Source organism: Orbicella franksi, chromosome 2 (genome assembly GCF_964199315.1).
Source record: "Orbicella franksi chromosome 2, jaOrbFran1.1, whole genome shotgun sequence".
In the NCBI taxonomy this organism is placed as follows: domain Eukaryota; kingdom Metazoa; phylum Cnidaria; class Anthozoa; order Scleractinia; family Merulinidae; genus Orbicella; species Orbicella franksi.
This window is the reverse complement of record NC_138146.1, coordinates 3,841,968-3,863,687: the sequence shown is the minus strand read 5'-3', so window position 1 is coordinate 3,863,687 and position 21,720 is coordinate 3,841,968. Positions and strand designations below refer to the sequence as shown.

At 38.7% G+C, this 21,720-nt stretch overlaps 1 protein-coding gene across 3 annotated transcripts; it reads left to right on the top strand.

Moving 5' to 3' along the window:
• Window positions 1-5: 5 nt before the first annotated feature.
• Window positions 6-21,455, top strand: LOC145477768 (elongator complex protein 2-like). 3 transcript variants are annotated; one of them, XM_081455585.1, is made up of 24 exons: window positions 6-1,567; window positions 2,009-2,105; window positions 2,394-2,473; window positions 4,810-4,966; window positions 5,738-5,821; window positions 6,298-6,362; window positions 6,494-6,560; window positions 6,956-7,111; window positions 7,785-7,880; window positions 8,328-8,431; window positions 9,108-9,236; window positions 10,437-10,493; window positions 12,660-12,758; window positions 13,882-13,983; window positions 14,096-14,173; window positions 14,333-14,402; window positions 15,023-15,130; window positions 15,846-15,903; window positions 17,425-17,497; window positions 18,256-18,442; window positions 18,615-18,733; window positions 18,890-19,011; window positions 19,505-19,618; window positions 19,846-21,455. In XM_081455585.1, exons 1-24 carry the CDS (start codon window positions 1,400-1,402, stop codon window positions 19,979-19,981), a joined length of 2,526 nt encoding a protein of 841 aa, XP_081311711.1. In that variant the 5' UTR covers window positions 6-1,399; the 3' UTR covers window positions 19,982-21,455. The 3 variants fall into 3 exon arrangements, with proteins under 3 accessions (XP_081311711.1, XP_081311710.1, XP_081311712.1); XM_081455584.1 differs by having other exon boundaries at window positions 13,879-13,983; XM_081455586.1 differs by lacking the exons at window positions 6-1,567; window positions 2,009-2,105; window positions 2,394-2,473 and adding an exon at window positions 3,319-3,469 and having other exon boundaries at window positions 13,879-13,983.
• The last annotated feature ends 265 nt before the right edge of the window (window positions 21,456-21,720 follow it).

Here is a 21,720-nt window from a genome sequence, read left to right as displayed (position 1 = left end):
AATACCTTTTGAAGGGTTACGTTTTGTGAAAACGTTGGTAAAATTTGGAACAATTTATGCAACAGACCCACTTCCACAAAATATGACTAAAATCGTTTGCCTTCGTTAACTCACCTTCGATATTTTTAACTGTAAACCCCTGTAAACCATGATTAATTACGTGCGCCAATTTTTCAAAATCAGGGCAGTTTTCCACACGCTTTATCTCTGAAACGAAGACGGTGAAGCCCAACTATTTTTGCATTTCTGACACAGCTAACTCGTTATCTGACTGCAGCAAAAATTTTAAAAAAATCTATCGACTGGAAAATTTTCGTGCGAACGTCCTTAAGCTAATTGCGTAGCGCAGTAATGCAAAACCAGAGCAAATGCGAATTAAATGTATTTTGGATACTAAAATGAAAACCGCTTTATAATCAATAAATCAGATTTTTAGCTTGGTGATTGAGTTTTCAACTTAAGATAAGCTCCGGCTCCTCCCGTAAACTATCACCCGCAGATAGATAGAGCAGTTTGACTAACAACCTATGCTTCCCCTGGAGTTAAAGGGTTCACGAAGGGCTGTTGATTTAACCAATCAGAAAGGACGTGCTGTCTTTCTAACAAATTTGGTGTTTAGTTTACACGAGTTTACCCGCGCCTGCCGTTGGCCTTAGCCATTTTGATATGATGACCATTGCGCTATTTGTTGTCGCAAATGGCTTTGAGATTAATAATGCTATTTTAATAACAGTCAGTTTATGAAATTAATGGATTACTAGATAAAGAATCGATAGATAAATGAGGTCAATTTGCCTTTGTGCAGCCCACGTTTGGGTCACAGCCGAGTGACAGACTCTACCCCGAGTCGCTTGGACTGCCGAGTGCCGACTCTTTTCCAAGGGCGACTACACTGCTGTTGCGTGTGACCCAAGCATGAGCCTGCTTGTAAGCTTCATATATAACCCACTTGATTGATACTTTTGTTACAATTTGCCTACAACTGAGCATCAATAAATTGCTTTGTTCTTGTAAACGTGGCCATTTCGCTTTTTTGTTCTATGAATCCACTCAGCGTATCACCTTTATCATAAATACTGTTAAAAACCCTCTATCCTTAATAGACCAATGAATACAAACACACACTCACTCTATTTAAGTCCTCTCTAACTTCCCCCCATCCCTTCATGTCTTTCTTTCTTTCCTACAGTTTGAACATGAGACTTGGGAACCATCCACAAGCTGAATAAAACGGAAATGTGTCGAGGCTCAATAACGAGAGTTAAAAGGAGAGGTTATTTTTAAAAAAGTCAAAAGGCGCCGGTCTCGTGCTCGCAAACATAATTTCACATTATACAATGGGTAAAGAAACAACCGCGATAGATCAGCGGTTTTTCGTTAAAGACCAGACAAATCCATCATGGCGGACAAGGAGATGGTAGAGAGCAATAAACTCATTTCTTGTTGCAAATGTTCCTTGGAATACGTCAGCGTTGCATGTAACAGGACGCCTTTGTGTGTGGACTGGGGAAGGAATGGCTGGGTAGCTTATGGCGCTTGTTATTCAATTGCTTTGTATCGTCCTCAGGTGGGTTTCAAAGCTGTTCACGCTGATCCCAATTTGCACGTGCAGATGAGAATATGTGCCCGTATTTTCAATCTTCCAATCATTGCTGATATTTTTGTGGCGAAATTCGCCATAGCCAGGGCAAACGTGCCACGAAATACAGGGGTTCTGTCCTCGTGTATTGGTACACAAAAACCGATACAAAAGACCCAACAATATACAATGGCTAAACAAAGGCTCGTAATTAAAGAAAGGCAGTACAATGGTTTTTCCCTCAGTGTACCGGTACAACAGGACACAACTGAATTGGGCTACAGTCAGTATTTCTGGAGGAATCCTGTAGCTTAAAAATTTCCTTCAAATTTGATTAACTGTGACATTTGCAATCTTAAAATCCAGTATACGTACAAAATTGTGTGGTATATAAACTTATATTTGTTCTTTTCATTATTTTTTTTTTAGAGATCTAAATGTGGCTCATTTGGGAGAGTAGAGCGTATTCTAAATGGACATAAAGATAGAGTAAATTGTGTTAAATGGATTCCTTGGCCAGAGTTTGGTTGGTTTTTGGTTTTTTTGTGCTGTATTTCTACATGTACTGATGGTGTTACTGTTTGCCAGTAGATACAAGCGTAGCATCTTGTTTCTTAATAATATGGTGTATCCAGTCATGCTCAAGGGGGGAGGGGTGGTGGGGACATGCATGTAGATGTTGTTGGAGCATGAGTTGTACTTCTCTGTAATTTTCAAACCTGACAAAAACAAAACAAAACAAAACAAAACAAAAAACAGATTTTCCTAGATTTGAGCAAATTTAGAAACAACTTGACTGTTTGCTTTCTTTCAGGGGCAGAAAATGAGCTAGTTTCAGGTTCAACCGATAAATTAGTTATTGTTTGGAAGAAAACTGCCAGTCAGGACTGTACAGTAAGTTACATGTTTATAATAAACATTTGTGCCAAGTTGTCAGGGCAGGATAAAACCCAGGTCTGATTGCCTGTAGTCTCCTCCGCAGCCGTTTTTTGGGATGTCACGCAACGCTCCCCCCCAAAGAAACGGCTGCTCACATCCGAACAGCATTCCTTTCACAAAATTAGCCAACCACCGCTTCCGTTCCATTTTCAAGAATGTTTTTCACCAAATTCGCCCTTTGAAACTTGTCCAATCAGAGAATGTTTTTTATCTTTGTATCCCGTCGTAGGAGATGTCACAAATGAATGTACAGATTTCCGGCTTTTGTTTATGGACGCCGAAAAATAGCGGTGGCCCTTGAAAGACCTTTCTATTATAGTGTAGCTGAAGACTCTTCAAAGTTTAAGCTAATTATTAGAAGCTTTTAACTCAAAAAATTATTGTTGAGAAGGAAGATATCTATTTTAACTAATAATGGAACCAGGAAATCAAGTAGCTTTGCTTGATTTGTTGACAGAGAGTTCTGAATGCCGCTCTTTCCTCCTGATTTCAATCTGTAGGAAGCGTTTAGCCCTTGATTGACGCTTACAATTTGACTTTTCCAGAAAATACATATTCTCTCATTAGCTGAACATAGTGATGAGCACATGAAGGACATGTACTTAGGGCTTTCATTCACATTTTTTATTTGTCCGTCATGATCATAGCCTGCGAGCACCGCCTATTTTTGGTGACGTGTGGCGTGAAACAAAAGCCAGAAATCCCCTGCATGTTCGCACCACAGGCCTTTTCGCGTGCAAGCTTACATCATTCACACTTTGCCATTACATGTATGTGATCGGTCTGTTCAACAGGGTGCAAAGAAACCACAAACACAAAAGGAAAAGAATGTGGTTCGGATGTGAGCAGCCGCTTCTTTGAGGGGAGCATTGCGTGACATCCCAAAAAATGGCTGCGGAGGAGACTAGATCACCTGGGGCAAGTAACTTTTGCTCTTGGGCAAGTGAAAATGTAGGTTTGATGGCATAGTCCATGTGGCAAGTGAAGTTAGCCTCAGTAGTATTGTTAGTGTTAATTTCCAATCAAAAACAATTTCAAAACTTCTGACTGCAAGTTAAGCAAAACAATAAGTGGAAAGCAGGGATTAATTTTAAATCCAAACATACTTTGCTCATGTTTGTTGTGCACCTGTTGGGCAAGTTATATTTTGGTGTTGTTCATGTAACCAATACAATGCTCCACAAGCTAAGGAATGCTCAACAAGCATGTCAAGTGACTGCATACGTATACCTGTACATGAAGAGTATTGTAGTTGGTCCCCCTGGGTACTACATGTAAAGTTGCCAAGCCTCGCCCTCTAGAGACGAGCCTCAACACATTGATAACAAGCCAGTTTGGATGCATGAGCCAATTTCTCACACCCAGCTTTACTTTGAGCTGTCACTGATTACAACCTTAATCTCCTTTGAAAACGATATAAACTCAAACCAGTGCAAGAAAAAGAAAATTTCATGTAACTGCATGATGGCACAGTCATGTACCTGCCGGAAATTCCCCAATCTTAGATGAGGTTGTTTGTTTGACTGCTAGGAGTCGGACCAGGAAACTTTGGAAACCTTGGGAATAAATTGTCGTCAAAAATGTCGGGATTTTGTCAGAGACTGTACACAATTGTGTGGTTGGGTAATCTTCAAACATCTTGCCAGGGACTTCCCCCTGGGCGGGGGCACTGCCATACCTGGGCTATATAGGTATGTGCCGCTGTGAAGGGTATGTTTTTCAAGCAGTTTACTCTAGGATAGGGTATATAAATCAGAGCGTTTGGGTCTAGAATAGGGTATAATTTTTCACAAAACTGATTAGTTGGTTGAAGATTTTATCTAGACTAAGGAAACCAGGAATTGCCACTCAAAAATATAAAAAAATCAAATCGGCAAGTTTAAATTTACGCAAATCAGCCTCAACAGTGTCGATAGATGTGGGGATTTGGGGAGTTTACTCTAGTATAGGGTAGCAAAATTCAGCTGAACTAGCCCTGGTATAGGCTAAGGGTTCCAGGGTCCCAGCGACACATCCCCACCCAGAAATTCCCAAAGTATCCCCCCCCCCCCCCCGGGGGACTTCCATGGTTAAAAACTCTGTTGCATGTTGTGACAGTGAAGCCGTTTACGGTGCCACACAAGCTTAATTAGACCTGGTCCACTCACTAATCTTGAATTACAGACAAGCTGTATCTACATTGTACTGTAAATGTAGATTTTGGTCAAAGTTTGTTTACCTACTGATACACAGTATTCATTGAGGCAAGCTTTGCTACATGGAATTTATTATAAAATTATTTGTGTTTTTAGTGGGAAGTTTCCAGCATCCTTGAAGGGCACCAGGGGGCAGTGAATTCAGTGGCCGCGATTACCATTCCAGTATCCAATGATGGAAGGAAAAGAACTATCATAGTTTCTGCATCTACAGATTCATCAGTCAGGATATGGGGTCGGGAACAATCAGAAGGTGAGATCAGATCTCCCAGAGCAATTAGTCAATAATAATATTATGTGCACATGTTCGTGCAGATTACATGTATTATTAATACTCCCGGTAGTTTATTTATGTTAGTACTCAGTACCGAGGTTTAAACAAGTTACATAGATATACATGTGTACTCTTGTTAGATATTCTTACATTTTTGAAAACAACATTTTTACTTTAGTTGACATTTCCTCTAAGAACATGATGGTGTATACTGTATGTGCATGCATGCTTATAAAGAGTGCTTATTGTGGTGTAGTTATAATGATCAAACAAAGGCATGCCACAAAATATAAAGGTTAAATCTTTAAAAAAAATTTAAATTAAGTGACGGCATGCAAAGAAGATCATGTCTAATAGCTTAAGGCTAGTGGATTTTGCTGCCAGGCTTGTGAGGTATGTCTTTTACTTCCTCAAATGGGGAAGTCTTTTTATTATTATTTTTTTTTTTTTGGAGGTGGGGGGAATGTCACATTTGAAAATTACTGTATCTTGAGATCAAATTTTGTAGGGACCAGTGAGAATGAGTTTCAGGCTAGTTCATGTGTATCATACATGCAGTTTCAGCTCATCCAGAGGGCAAGAGCGAAAATTAGTTTTCTTTGCACCCTGAAGTAAAGAAATAATGACAAAAAGCAGATAATTAACCCTTGGAGAATTTTTCACTCCTAACTTGTGTGGGTGCCCTGTGGTTTTATTTCTTTTTCATGCAAAGTCTAATAATTAATAAATTTTTATCTCCTGATCTGTCAGGTAACTTTGCCTGTTTACAGACTTTGTCATTTGGAAAAGGCTTCATTTTAGCTGTTGTAATCGCTGTTCTTCCTGGAACAACAGGTATTACTCCTCAAATATACTGCATTTTATGCAAGAGTTTTATTAAGATTTTTTGCAGTAAGACAATTTTTGGTTTTCTCAGGCAGGCAAATCTAAAAAAAATTGAACAGATCTTCCATGTAAGAAAACATTTCCTAATGGTGCATCGATGGTCAAACCAGGCACTAGCAAAAATATTTGGACTCACTTAGTTCAAATGCTTCAATCAGTTTGCTTGGGGTGAATGGTACAAGGTTTTAATCGAAACCCCTAGTTACTGTGATCTTCCATGCAATTGAACAGGTGTGTTTTGGAATTTTTGTTAATCCATTTGTACATGTCTACATGTATCAATTTATCATAATCAATATATAAAAAATTATACAGTTTTTAATTAATAATTATTTTGTTATCGATACCAAAAGCTGTACTGACAAGATCATTATTTACAATCTAAAACGTATTCAATGACATGATCTTGTTCAACTACTTTGCAGTTCCTGTAATTGCATGTGGAGGAGAAGACAGCAAGGTGCACTTATTCACAGAAAAAGATGAGAAGGTAACTGTACTTGTATACATAAACATGTAAGTCTAACTTATTGATGCACATGTACCTTTTCTTTCTCCTTATCTACTGTAATTTTCTACCCTTTTCGTGTTACCTTTTCTTCACTCACTGCATGCTGGCAGTTTGTAAAGGTACAGAGTTTACTGGGCCATGAAGACTGGATAAGAGGTGTTGACTTTGCATTGGAAGGTAAGTTTCTTGTTTTAATAATTCAGCTAATGTAAATTTATATTAGCTAGTGAAAACTAACAAGTTAATGTCCCAACATTTCAGCAACTTCATCATGCTACAATCAAGGAATGAATAAATGAGGGCAAGCTCAAAGGCCTGCAGATTTACATATTAAATGAAGTTAAGTTAGACAAAGACTTAAGAACAGATGAATCTTTTTGTACATTCAAGAGGGGTCTTAATTGTTTGATGTACAACATTTCATTAATTTAACAGTCAAATTTATTCCTGCATTATTTTTTTCAACACTTTGAAACAACTAAGGATGAAGACATTGTAATTAAAGACCGTGTAGGCACAGTCCCTGAGGACCTCCTCATCTGAAGATTCTAAAGATTCTTTTTTTTTAACAGATGGTGGTGATCTTCTTCTTGCTAGTTGTTCTCAGGATAGCTTCATAAGGATCTGGAGAATTTCTCGTGCAAATAAAATACAGGAATACAACACTTTACATGATGAATTAGAAGAACTGAAACTTACCTCAAATGTCTTTAGTGTCACTGATAAAGGTATATATTTAATAATTACATATGTTTCTCTAATAAAAGAACTTTTTCATACAGTTGTAATTTTGAGGAAAGTGCATGATTTCATGAAATAATCAACTACAAGATACATTGATTGACAAATTTATAAACAAACAAATACAGTCATGTATCAAAATTTATCTTGTGTAAGTTACATGACACTTTGTTCGTACATCAGGTATCAGCCACAAAAAGAAAATGCTGGTAAACTGCTGTTCAGTTCCTTGCAAAATTTTGTCCATGGCTGGCGAATTATCTTCAGTGCTTGCAAATTTTCATTAACTTATCAAAAATTGGAAGACATACTTGCCCTTTGTTCTAGCAAAGTATTGCTCACAGGCTGAAAAAATTCCATTTGACCTTTCAAATGAACTTTCGTTGAAAAATTGTGGGAACAAAGAACAAAATTTGTGCATTTTGCTGGCATTACTTTTGCATAAATAATTAAGGTGTAAAGTGAACTACAGTCATGTATATAGGACTGACTGTGATAGCAAATTCTGTAAATGTTCAAAGCAGTTAGCTCTTCTGTTTGCTCTCAGTGCAAAAGGCTGTTAATTTTTGTCAATATGTTTTTGTGAGCTTTATAGATTTGCTGTATTATACAGTACAGTTGAGTACACTGTACTAAAATCAGGTGTGTTTTTCATTTCAGGTGTTGACAATGAGTTTTCAGTTGTGTTAGAGTCGGTGTTGACTGGGCATGAAGGGTGGATTTATGGTGTCCACTGGCATCCAGCCATTAGAAAAGGTGAACAAATTCATAAGTTGTTACTCTTAATTACTAAACCAGTTCCAGAAGTGTTCAAATTGTTTCCTTCTGATTGACCAGAAAAATGTTTCTCTGGCCAGTCAGCTGAGTCTCCCAGGATGATTACACCCTTCTACTTTGTAAGTTCCCCTGGCCTCCTCATTTTGACCTCAGGAACTTTCTTCCTGATTTTTATTTTTTCTTTTAATTTTTTTTATGAATCTTCTGCCTCTTGAAAGCAATTATTTAATAATTCTTCATGTTTTCCCCTTTGTCGTTATTCTCTTCTGTCATAATATTTTGTAAGGTTAGAGTACTGTACTCACTCTTTCTATTCAATGTGACCCTCCCTCATACACCTACATGTACCTTTAATCTCCCTCTGACAGTGGAGGACTTGGGAAAAGTGCCATCCAGTTGTCTGTTTATTTGTTGTTTATATTACAGATGATGGCAGCTTCACCCAGCCAATGTCACTGTTGTCTGCATCAATGGACAAGACGTTAATAGTGTGGACACCAGATCAGGAGTCTGGTGTTTGGCTTGAGAAAGTAAGCAATGAAGAATAAAACATTGTCTGGCCTGTAAACAGGTGTACATGCACCTAACATGAGAACAATCCTCCACCAGGTAGTTCTTCTGTTTGGTGGACAATAATTACTTTCATTGATAGGAAAGACTTACACATTTTTTAAACTATCATCTACAGTACAGTACATATAGCTTCTCAAAATTCATGTATATTAGTGGTAGAACCATTGGGCCACTCACATCAAATTAGAGAGCGGAAAAGAGTTTGGTACTTTCCTGCTTTGTGGTGGCCATTTTGAATTGTAATGTGCATGTACATGTATGCTCCCAACTGCTGCAAGATGAGATATTTGTGAACTGGCCAGAGCTCTAAAATGTTGTAATTCCAATTAAACGTGACTTTCTGATAATTGCAAAATAAATATCTATCGATACCCCTGCAAGAAAAACCAGTCATTCAAATTTTCAGAAACCGGTTCCTGCAAAATACAATCGCAAAATTAATTAAAACTTCTGCAAAAGTTTAGTGCCACATGGTAAATTGATGGGATTCCCCTGTCTCTCCCTTGTGAAAACTCAAAATAAAGTCCCTTCTACAAGCCTACCCCTTACTTATTACCATCTTTAACTGCTCTTACACTATATTATATTGCATAGCTTACTGTTCTACTACTGATCTTCTCCGCCCTTATGCAGGTTCGTGTTGGTGAAGTCGGTGGGACCACTCTTGGTTTCTATGGAGCTGTGTTTAGTCCTGATGGTCAATCCATCCTTGGGCATGGATATCAAGGAGCATTTCATCTGTGGAACAACATAACAAATACGGTATGTGTAGAAATTTTAGGTAAAGTCTCCATACGAACCAAGTGGCCCATCAGGCCAGAGCTTATCCTGGTTTCAGTAGTGTAATGCGATTAGGAGTATTGCTATTCACCCCTGAACGGGATGGGTATGTTATTCCATCGCAGGGCTACCCCCAGCATTAAGTTAGCTGGTACCCATTCAAACCAGAGTGTCAGAGAGTGATACTTTGAGAGTAAAGTGTCTTGCTCAAGAGCACAACACAATGTTCCCGGCCAGGACTCAAACCCAGACCGCTCAATCTCAAGATGAGCGCACTAAGCACGAACCCACCGTGCCTACCAGCAAGTGTGTAAAAACAATCAATAATAGCATTATTGTCTTCATGGTATACATGTACGACTACACTTGTAATAACATGTTAGTAATGCGTATATTTACAAACAACCAGTGATGTGACAGGCATGTATGTTTTAATGCCAGGTGAGGGTGTAGTGCCTTTTTTTGGCTACGCAGCTGTAGTTCTTTGCACACGTTGCAGACCTAGGACGCTAGTGTATCTTTTTCATTGACGTCTCTTCATAATGGTTTTTGCAGCGAGTTTTGTGTGTCAGGAAATACTCCAAAGATATAAAATATACATCTATGCACATGTACAGTGCATGATTTTATAGCATTATTGGAGTGTGGATATCAAAACAATTGCAAAGAAGTCTTTACAGTACTAGAGAAGTGTTACTCATGAATAGGCCAATTTCGATATATTAAACTAACTTTGCTCCGAAAGGAATAAAACAAAAGAAAGTAATTATTCATCCCTCATCCTCGATCTGATTTCTTTCGTTTTATTCCCCTGAGCCTCAGAGTCAAGTTAGAATTTTAAAATATCGAGGGAATAAAATAACTTGGCCGTGATTCTTGATTTTTCCTGTAAGTTACCTTCTTCCAGGCGTTTAGTTAGTCAAGCCTCTCTCTCTCCTGTATTGCTCCGCCGTTTTTTTGGCGCTGAGCCCCAACTAACTGATCGCCTGGAAGAGGCCACCAGTAAGTTACTTTATTTTACAATTATCCCTAGTCGTTTATAATTATTATTGACTAGGTAACATATGCATGCACCCCTTAGCATTCAGAGATTATCTCTAGTTCACCGATGTGATGTGCCATAGACAGCAAGCCTCGTGCAAATGCACCAATAAGATTTCTTTGTTTACTTTTGATTGACAGAGTGAAGAGAGATGGGAGCCTGGTGTTACGGTTGGTGGCCACTTTGGTCCTGTTCAGGTAAGTCACTAATACCAGGGGCTTAAAACTAGCGGGTCCGAGCAGAAAAGGTGTGATGCAGTAAACTGGGTTCTACTAAAACGTGAAGGTAGCGTTCACTTCCACTCTGGAGCGTAAATTTCTAAAGAAATTCTAAGGCTTCCCATCTGTATGAATTAGCGTCTTTTTGGGTGCATTTCTTTTCCTGAGCTAATGAGAAAAGGCAAGGTTTTCACAGGTGAAAGCAAGATTTCAATCTCGCGCTGTGAATACGCCCCGGCCAAGCGATCGCAGCATTTCAACGCGAGGTATCATAACATTGTTGGGCGCAACATGTTGCTTGCGTTTAGCCACGCTGTTGCGACGTGTAATTACGACATGTTGGATGTTTAAAAATATTGAAGATCCGATACCAAGATTCATTATAAAAGAGGTAAAAAACGTTCTCTGGTAAAAATGTAGCGAAACATGCCTGGACCTTTGATCATACCATCGACTTTAACAATGCTGAAATAATTGACAAAGGCAACAGCCGCATTAGAAAGACGCTGGAATCTTGGCACACAGCGAAAACGGTCGAGGCCGACAACAATTCGTGCCCTCTGCCGGGACAACATAACATTCTTTTAAACAAACACTAATTTTACACTTTTAGCATTCTCACATTCTTTCACGCGTATTCTATTTAATATATGCCATTCGCTTGTTAGATTCAAAAATTTTTAGGTCTATTTTATCATTTCATTTTTGTCCGTCGAAGACAGCAGACTGGCTGTTGAAAGCTCACAATTTTAAACAATTTTACCAGAGAACGTTTTTTACCTCTTTTATGTTGGATGTTGTTGGCTCAAGTAAGAAAACTCTCTACTCTGGTATCGAGTAAACTTGTGACGTTCTCATAACAATGCTCAAGCATAAGCAAAATCTGTTCAGTTTCGATAGTTTCTTATTGTTTCTGCTTAATGAGATTGCAGAAGTCCTTGAAGGAAAATCTGACGCATTCAACTTAGTTTATTTGCGTGTTGCAGAGAGCACACATTTTTTACTGAGTGGATGTTTTCAACTGTCAACAAATCTTGACAGAGATTTCTTTCGCTATCTTTTGTCCAACAATTTTACCGACGCTATAAAAGGCTACTAACATTATGTGTGTTTCTTCAACATAATGAAATTTCAGACTAAGAAAATGAAATAGACAAGGAGTTTCGAGAGCTCGAGCAACAAAAGCGAAATCGTTATTCATGTTGATTAAAGAAAGCGCTACCGCAACTTTACTGATTATCCCTGCTGTCTTCTCATATTAACAGCCATAAAATATTTTTTTCAAATAGTTTTGTCAGTCTTACATGTGAACATGTTTAACAACTAGAGACATCAACGGTAAGCGTTCAATGTATCAGTTTACACGAAAGTTCTTGCGGAAGTCCAGTGGGTCATGTGTATGCATCGAGTGCGATCTTATTCAACCACAATTAATTTATTGGAATTTTACAAAAATAGAACTAAGCTGTCTTTACAGACGTAAACTTACATAGTTACTGTGCCTTGATGAGACATCACGCGTCGCTTGCAATTCATGATCAGGTTAAACTCAAGACTTGCAAAATTTTATTACTTTTCCTCGGCCGCGATTATCTTGAGGCAAAAGAGGGAAACAATGTAACTGATCCTCAACAAAATTTAGCATGGATTAATTTGGAGCTTTTGCAAACGAAACGCGGGAACACTATTAGTTCATGATAAACGCCACGTACATGCATGCAACACTGTCTTGTACATGTAGGTCACTCTTATTTAAGCAGCTTAGGACGAAAATATTTTAACGAAATTGCTAGAGACATAAACATAAACATATTGAGCAGTGGGCCTAAAATGCAAAAGAAATTGTGAAAATAAATCACTGGTGGCTTAAAAATAAATTAATAAAATTCGATTTCCGGTTCGACGAGAGGAGATTTTTGGTAGCATTAATTTCACCGGAAGTGCGGAAGGAGCGCTCGTGCCAGTTCTACTCCTCAACACACATTGGACCAAGAGCGGAATGTCCGTTTCACGGCCCGACCTTTTCCCGCCCTCTTAAGACAGTTGGACCCTGCTATCCTTTCCAATTTCTGTGGTTAACGTAGATGAACAGTTACCGTAAAAAATTTTAATTTTTTTTATTTTTTTATTGTCTGCATACCACAGGATATTGACTGGGATCCTGTAGATGGACAGTTTCTTGTGAGTGTCAGCAGTGATCAGACAACCAGATTACACGCTCCGTGGAAACAACACGGACGACAGGTTAGTTCGAGATATATTAGGCGTTTATGTTTAGCAACATACAATTGCTATTGAGGAACGCCTGTTTCTGGACTTTGGAAATTGTTGAAGTGAGATGCATGAAGTACTTAGAGCTTCATTAATAAAGCTCTTTGACTCACGTGGCCAGCGGCCTTGCAAATTCATTGGAACAAGAGAAAGTGTTTACATTAGAAAAGAGTTCAACTCCCACAGAAGAGGCCATTTTCGATATATTAACATTCAAACTTGGCTACGAGGCTTGGGAAACAAAACAAAGGAAATCAATTATTCATCACTCAACTTCGATTCGATTTCGTTTCTTTTATTCCCGCAAGCCTCGGAGCCAAGTTAGAATTTTGATATGTTGAAAATGACCAGTTGGTTTGGGACACCAACATGGCCGCTGTTTCATTGTTTTCCTACACCAATATGGTGTCCCTGACGTCATTTGAAAACTCTCTATGCTATGTGAAGTAGAAATCTTTCCCCTTCATGTTTGGTGGACAAGTTCACTTTAACTTTCACGAAAGGGGCGTGAAAAAAACGTCAATAAATTCTTACCTTTGGCGCACGCGTTTACCGGGACTGGAAGACGCATCAATGTATCATCAGAGGTTTTAAAGAGCCATTGTAAAAAATACTTTTTTTGCGATAACTGCAGAATCTCTCGCGCGCTCATTGGCTAATTTTCATCGTCAATATGCGGACAGACACATTAATTTATAATTTATGGGATGCGTCAACGAGCGAGAGCGGACAATTTGACAATCTGCTATCGTAGAAAACAAATTGACGTCAGGTTTTCATACGTCTGTCCATTATTCAAAGTAGCCGTGGATCCACAGACTACTTTGACAATGTTATGACGAAATTCATCATCAATGAACAGGACAGACGCATGGAAAACTAACGTCAATTTGTTAAATTGCATTTACTTGCTGGGAAGTTTTGGGGAATATCGGTGTAGTCTCGTGTTTTGCTGTTTTGTTTTGCCTTTTTTTAATATTACGGACCGAACCAACGGCAGCAAATGCTTCGTTATGCTAATTAAGTTTCCTGCCTTTCGCTTTCTTACATGTTTATGTGTTCTTTACTTCATTATTTGTTGTGCTTTTCTAAGCAGTCCTTGTGGTGTGAAATAGCCCGTCCGCAGGTTCATGGCTATGACATGCAGTGTTTGAGCATGCTCAGTAGATACAGACTGGTATCTGGCGCCGATGAAAAGGTAAAGGCATTATTCATTATTGATTTGTTACGGGCTTGGCAGTGAGCGAGCCATGTACCTGTAGAATGCATGTCCACTTCAATTGTTTTGCACACTTACTTTGTCATTTCAGGTCCTAAGAATATTCAAAGCACCTCGTCAGTTCATGGAGACATTTCAAGGACTTTGCAAAGTTAAGGAAAACGATGAGGTACATTTAAATATCAGCCATGTTGAAAGAATTTTACGTCTTTGACCTATAATAGCGGCACCTCACAGATGTGGACACTTTGATCAGGACCTTTGGCCCTTGTATCAGCGAATTTGGACTTCAGCAACTAACAAATGGCTTGCTGTAACTTAACTTCAGGTGGCTGATAGTTTGCCTGTAGGAGCGAGTGTACCTGCTCTTGGACTTTCAAACAAAGCTGTCTATGAAGGTGAGAGACTGAATGCCGGCAATTTAGAATTTTGTAGATTTTACAAGTTTGCCTTCTTTTTTCATTTTTCCAGTTTTTTTTTTTTTTTTTTTTTTTTTTTACAGTCTTGTTCAAAGCCATGTTTTGACGTTTGCGTCAATGTTACTATTCTTATTATAAATTAATTTAGCGATTTGGTAGGTGCAAATTTGGCATCAAAGACGAAGGAAGGCGTGAAGTGAGAGACCTGCGTTTTGGGAGCAGATTAAATCTGCATACTAATCCAAGGCACTTCAACAGTTTGAATCTTACCTTACCTAGAAACAGGCGCCAATTCTTCCCCCACTCGAGAGACTGGAAGCGAGAAATTCCATACTGATGACGTAGCTCTACAGACATCTGTGTTCTCTCTCTCTGACTGGTTGTTATTTGCGCGGGTAAATTCAAAACCGAGTGCGAACTAATCAGAGACGTTGCATGGATATTGTAGAGCTACGTCATCAGTATGGAATTTTTCATTTCTGGTCCAGTCTCAGACGAGCGGGGAAAAAATAAGCACGCCAAGAGATACGTTTTTCTTGACTCAGTCTTAACTCTACCGTCACAATTTTCAAAATGATTTCAACGTGTTGTGTTTACAGGTGACATGGACAGCCTTAGAAGGGACCTGGAAGACCCAGCGAGGCCCATGAAATCATCAGCCTTTGCCAGCGAGGAACCGGCACCGTTCACACGAGTGTCATTAAAAGGTTTTTTTATTTCTGTTCCTATTTATAATGTTTCCTAGAGCTGTTTACTTTCGACTCCTTGTAACGACAGTAGCAAATACTGCGCCAATCAGAACTGTCCTGTAAAATACACGGGAAACCTAGTAGAGCTCGTGGCAAGCGCAGAATAACTTTTAACTGTTCGAAACCGCGGGAAACGAAAATGCGGGAAAATATCTGCTGTGCCAAGCGGCGGAGAACTTTCATTAAGTGGAAAGCGCGGGAAAAGTCACATGTGTGAGATCACGGTTGGTTTTTTGTTTGAAAGTGAGTGGCTGGTTTGACGTAAAATTTCTCTTAGTTCTTTTTTTTAAGCCAATTAGGGAACCCAGCTAGTGTGAAAACGAGGCAAATATTAGGATTTTCATCTAGTTCACGCATGCAGAGTACAAAGAACCCTGGCAAGTAATCACACTGTCTTTAGATTTTGTTGTAATAAGCGCCGCAGAATTGTTTCAGGCAGAAGGTAATGACTTGCCTTGATATACTACCAAATTCTCAGAACCAACGATAAAAGTAACGAGCATCAACAGTAACAAGAAATGATATTTTAAGCTTACCTGAATTGCAAAAATCGTGTCCTCCTCTCAAGTGTTAGATGTAAGTCAGCTCCACTGAGGAATTCATCTCGTATATTTGATTTCATTGCAGTGTCTTTGATGATCTGATCTCTTGACTTTTACTTTTAACTTTTCAGAACCTCCAACGGAAGATATCCTTCATGAGAACACACTTTGGCCTGAAGTACAGAAACTGTGAGTGAAAATCTCTGGGCACATTCCATTCTACACTAACTCGATTGTTTGTTCAATTTAGCACCCTTTATTTATTGCCAGTTTTTATGTTATCATTAAAGTCAAATAATTTCCTGTATTCTACAACAGTCAAATGATAAAGAAGGAGAAGCGTTGGTTATGGCTTCGCTTATGAGAAAAACATAGAGCCAGTAGAAATTGTTAACACTCTTTTTAAATGAGAATATATTTTACATGGGTATTAAGGCTGAAATTTGCAAAATTTTAAAAATATTTTAAGAATAAACCCGAGGCTGAGATTTTGAAAAGAATATAATTTTATGTGTTGAAAATTTGTAAATGCAATACAATTATATGTTTTTAACTAAACTTATACAATTCTTCCTTTCTCTAAACGGCAAAACTAGCAAAAAAACAACAAAAACAGCAGTAGCCGTATGTTCGATGCTAAAAACATTTCTGTAAGAAGTCATGTGTGACATATAAGGCTTTCCACATGTTCGCTATAATCGAAGAATATTCACAAGAATATATTTATGTTAGCCTTGAATCGGCAGAAAAATAATATTCAACCTGGGCCGGAAAAACAATATTGTTATAAAAATAGAATGTGTTATTGCTTCTTTGATGTAAGAATTTTATTTTACCATGGAAATCTAGCATTTAGAGAGTTTTCCCCATTTTGAAAGTTTTTTTTTGTACATGTAAAAGGGGCTAGGTCACGGTGTTTTAGGTAAATGTGTTTGTTTTGGTTAGTTATGAGCACTAAACTTCAAATTGACAGAGTAACAGCGTTTTACAGGTAAAATCGTGGCCACATAAAAAGCAAACATACTTTCGAGCATGTTCAAACAAAATCAATCAATCAATCAATGAATCAATCAATCAAGTTTTGTTTCAAGAAGCTGACAATTAATAGTTGTAAAACTAATGAACTTGTGGCCCTCTGTGTAATCAAACCTCCTTAATCATGTTTCTTATTTAGATCATCTGACTATTTGATTTTCCTAGGGTACGAGAATTGAAGTATGTGTAAATGACATTTTCATACATATGGATGTAAACTTGATAAAAGTTTTGCCGACGTTTTCCAATCTATGCTTCTTTCTATTTTCGTTTTCTATCTATGTTCCCTTTTCGCTTTTTGTAGGTTTCTCTTCACTTCGTTTTCAGTGTCAATCTGTGATTGTAATATTTCAGTTACAAACCAGTTGGTCAGTGTCAAAGTTGCGTATGGTTCCGTGACCTAGAAAACGTCGTCACGCAGCGTGACGACTCAAATAACGGCTTCGTGGGAGACTAGGATTAACCTGAAGCTAACATGTTGTGAGCTAGCTCGTCGAAACAACGTTACACGAAGGAGAATTGACGCCGAAGATGAACAAGCGTTCTCAACAAAACGCAAAATTTGATCGTTTTTCCTTGTTTTGCGGTTACCTGTAGCAGCTACATGTGGTAATCTGGAAGAAAGTGATATTTTGTTTATCGTTTCGTTTGCCCTTTCCGTTTGTTTTTACATAGATACGGCCATGGATACGAAATATTTTGTGTGGCTTCAAGTCCTGACGGATCTTTGCTAGCTTCTGCGTGTAAGGTTTGTATCTCTTCTGTTGCTTAAAACACGCTACAAGTACATCCACAGTGTGTCGGAAAAAACAACCTTGCATACAGGTTGTTTGGTCTGGCTTTTATATGCAACGGCTAAACACGTTCTTGTTAGCCCTATATAGATTGTTTTCTTAAAAAAAGGAAAAGAAACAAATTAATATCTACATTACTTACTTTCGGGCGTAACAGTATCTGCCGTTTAATTTTGGGACACTTTTTATTTCACTTTCGGACGCTTGGCTAAAACATAGCTAACGTAAATTTACGCCCACACAACATGTTTTAGAGTGAAACAAGGTTTTAAAGATACACCGACGAGAATGTAGAAAAACCCTGTCGAACCGTTTAATACGTATCTCAAGCAATGTCTCAACTAGAGTTAGCTCCATAAAGAAAACTAGCGGCTTTGGAGCTATTTAAAAGTGTTATACTGTACTGTAAATATTTCGGACGTTTACAATTTCGTGCGCTTAAAATTTTCAGACAGTTTTATTTTCGGATAATTTTTTGTCCAAAATAAAAATCGTCCATAATTTTTTGCAAGGAATGTATTCAGAATCTTAGACTACTCGTTAATTCCTAGTCCTGTTAAAATTCAAATTACTCGCTCATGCATCCATACACATATCTTTCGAAATAGCAGATATCAATGTTCTTCTTCAAAGCTTCTAAGAGCAAACGACACAAGTATAAAATATCTCTTTGCACGATTTTCCGTGACGCGTTCTCTTGTTGCCTTTTTAGGCCTCAAAACCGGAACATGCAGCTCTAATATTATGGGATACTGGCACGTGGAGACAAGTGTGCTCGCTTCCCTCGCACGCACTCACTGTAACTCAAATGACTTTTGATCACAGTGGCCAGCGGCTTCTCTCTGTGTCACGTGACCGTTGTTGGTCCGTTTTCAAGAGAAAAATGGAAAGCGAAGAAGGTGAGACTTCTAGGAACGGCTTATTAACCCCTTGTGAGACAACTATCGTTATCCAGACCTCAGAACCAATTGAACCATGAAAAAATGTTGGATTCTATGGAAGTACAAGTATTTTTTTTTAATTTATTTAGAGAGAGTAACTAACGTGATGTAACTTGTTTTCTTATTACAGCACCTCTGTTCAGACTCGTGGCTCGGAGTGACAAAAACAATCAACATGCCAGAATTATTTGGTCATGCGCATGGAGTGGAGATGACAAGTACTTCGCTACAGCTTCAAGGGACAAAAAAGTAAGCTCAATCCGGGACCCGGAACTCTCAAGTTGCCCTCCCCCGCGCCCCGCCCACAAGCCTCCCCCCGCCCTCCTCACCCCTCGTGATCTACAGTGCGTTGTTGTTGTTGCTCATACTGAGTTCTAATATCGATGCTGTTTTTATTTACCGTAGGTTATTATATGGGCTGATAAAGGCCCTGCTAAAGATGATTGGCAAGCGGTTTCCAGTCCTTTAGATATTGGTGAACCGGCTACAGCTGTAGATATCGCACCAGAGGTCACTGAAAACTCCAGGTAGGATGTGGTCTGATTTAGCTGTTGAGTCGTCTTAGCTTGTGCACACCTACGTCCTTCAATGAGATAATACAAGTCTTAATTAGTTTTACTGTTAATAATTATTAATCAATTATTAATGAACTATTAATTAATTAATTAATTAATTATCTAACTAGCTCTTGTTAATCTACACAGGTAAAACCAATGTTGGGGATTGGTCTAAACGAAGGAGCACGCTGCCCTCTCATTTCGTCAACCCCTTTCCTGTTTATTGTTCGTGCCGTCCTGTCGTTTTTCTCGTCAGTTTATTTTTGTTTGGCTTTTTATTGGCCCTGATTATTTCCCAGCCTTTTTCTCACCGCGGGACAAGAACCTCAGTTAACTAAGTCTTATAAGCCACTCACTGGCAAAAGCAACATTAGCATGTCAAAAGTTACTCAAAGATTTTATCCAGTGGCAAGGTATGGCGCGTTTTATTGGTTGACGCTGTCTATTGTTATGGTCTTTTTAGATACACTCTTGCTATTGGCTCAGAATCAGGCCGTATCTCTCTTTATTCCTGGTGTCGGAATGGAGACACAAATACAGGTGACCAGTGGATTCTTCTTCAAGCTTTGGAACAATCGTATCCTTGTTTATGAAAAGCTATCTACGTTCGAAAGCTAGGAAATGCGTTGCTGTTTTATAAATCTTCATAGATTTATCAAAATCTTCATAGATTTATCAAAGCTAATGGGTTAATGTAGAGGGAGAGGCTTGTGCTGCAAAAAAATAAATCAATCACCCTGCACTTTGTGAAAAGAACTTATTTCTTCCAATCGATTTTTCCTTTACGTTACGTGTCTTATCCAGTATTTGTCACGTGCTCGCCGTGCGACGGTTGCGATGGAGACGAAAAAGAGACTTTGACGACAGCTCATGTTTACAGCTGGCAAGCTGTGGCTTGGATCACAGTGTTAGAATATTTAATGTGACTATTTCAGCGTGACTAGTTGTGTTACTGTCACACAATACTACCTTGAAATTATTCTCGCCTACATTCAATGTAAGCTATAAACCTTGGATCAAACTGCGCCTGCAATGTGGAGCCCTCTACACAGGCGCTGTGGTTTTAGTTGACGACGGCGCTTCCTTCGTGTAAACGTAGCGAAGGGTCTCTGTTTTTGATGGATGACAGCACAACCTGTTTCAAATCAATAGAACAGAGAAGAGACTATCAGTGATAAGACTGAAAATATAAATTGCGACGCCTTTTATTGAAATAAAACGATTCAATATTAACGTAAGCTATCCAGAGGCTTTTATTTATTTGACGTTTTTCGTTACAACAAGTGAGGATGATTTAACGAAACGATTCGCAGTTCCCAGTGATAATTTTTTGAAATCTATTTTCAGTTTCGTTGCATGTACTACTAGTGTCATATTGCTCACGTTTTCGTGATCTCATACCTCGCGCGTGGCAACCTAATTTATTTCGCATACTGCTTTACAGCAACCTCACGAAAATAAAACCAACAGGTGGGACAACGTTTCATCAGTCAGGCTGCTAAGTGCTTAAAATAACCATTCACAATTTACCCCGGAAGAGGTTCATGGATCATCCGCCCTTGGTTGCAGGCATAATCCTTTGTCACTGTGCTGTTGAGGCGCCTGGTTGACCAATATCTGATTTACCCTACCCTATATATTATCTTGATTTACTGTTGTATCCGGTAACCCCACTCAAAGTCGCAATTCAAAAGCCGTGTCTACTGTCCTGATAGCCTGCAATATCAAATCACTGATATGAAGTCGCCGGATAACCGAATTTGGGCACGGCAAATACCTAATCGTACTTTTTTTTGCTACCTGTTGGCGGCAAACATCACACTTTTTTGGTCTCTCTAAGGTTATAATGGCTCGACTGTGCCTCGCTGAAATACGAATCTAGTCTCGACCAAAGCGCCTGAAATACCATCGAAACATGCCAAAAAGGTTCCATTAGGCATATATTCCTTTTGATTTAATGTTTTTGAGAATGTGGTGGTTTAACGGATTGCTCGGTAGGGTACGGACTTGTCGCTAATCAAGTTTTTCTCTGGAAGTCACGTGAGTCGAGTTCCTGGCCTATCAGGAGTCGAGAATCGTGTCTCTCTTTTCCTCAGCCCTCTCCATTCCACCCCAACCCTATTCCAGACCCCACCCTCACCACCCCTCCAATTGTGCGTGTGACAGTTTTGGTTTTTGCGTGTTTTTTCGCTTCTCACTCCAAAAAGTAAGGAAAACTGGGGTTAGTTTGTCTACATCTTACCGTTATATTGACGTCATATGGCATTCTGTCTTCTTTGAATAAATACTTGGATCATTCTTTTCTCCTTCAAAAACGAAATACTCTGTTTGCAAGAAGACAGTTCCTAATTCTAATTAATGTCGTATTTGTGGGAAAGTGTTTTAAAAATAGGTTTGAAAACTTGCTCTTTACATTTGCCACTAAAAGCATTTTAAAATAAATGGTAACCTTTTAAAAGCAATGGTAACGCAAAGACGCTTGTCTTGAAATGAATCCAGAGCAAAATAAGTTCAGTGAGTCTCTAAACCGCTGACTAACGCGTTATATGTAAACAATTCAAGATGGAAGCTTTTGTGTGCTCATCTCACAATAAATACAATACAATAAAATTTCAGTTTTTTTTGGAAAATGAAAAATCTGACCTGACAAACTTGAAAATTTCATTTTCCTAATTTCCT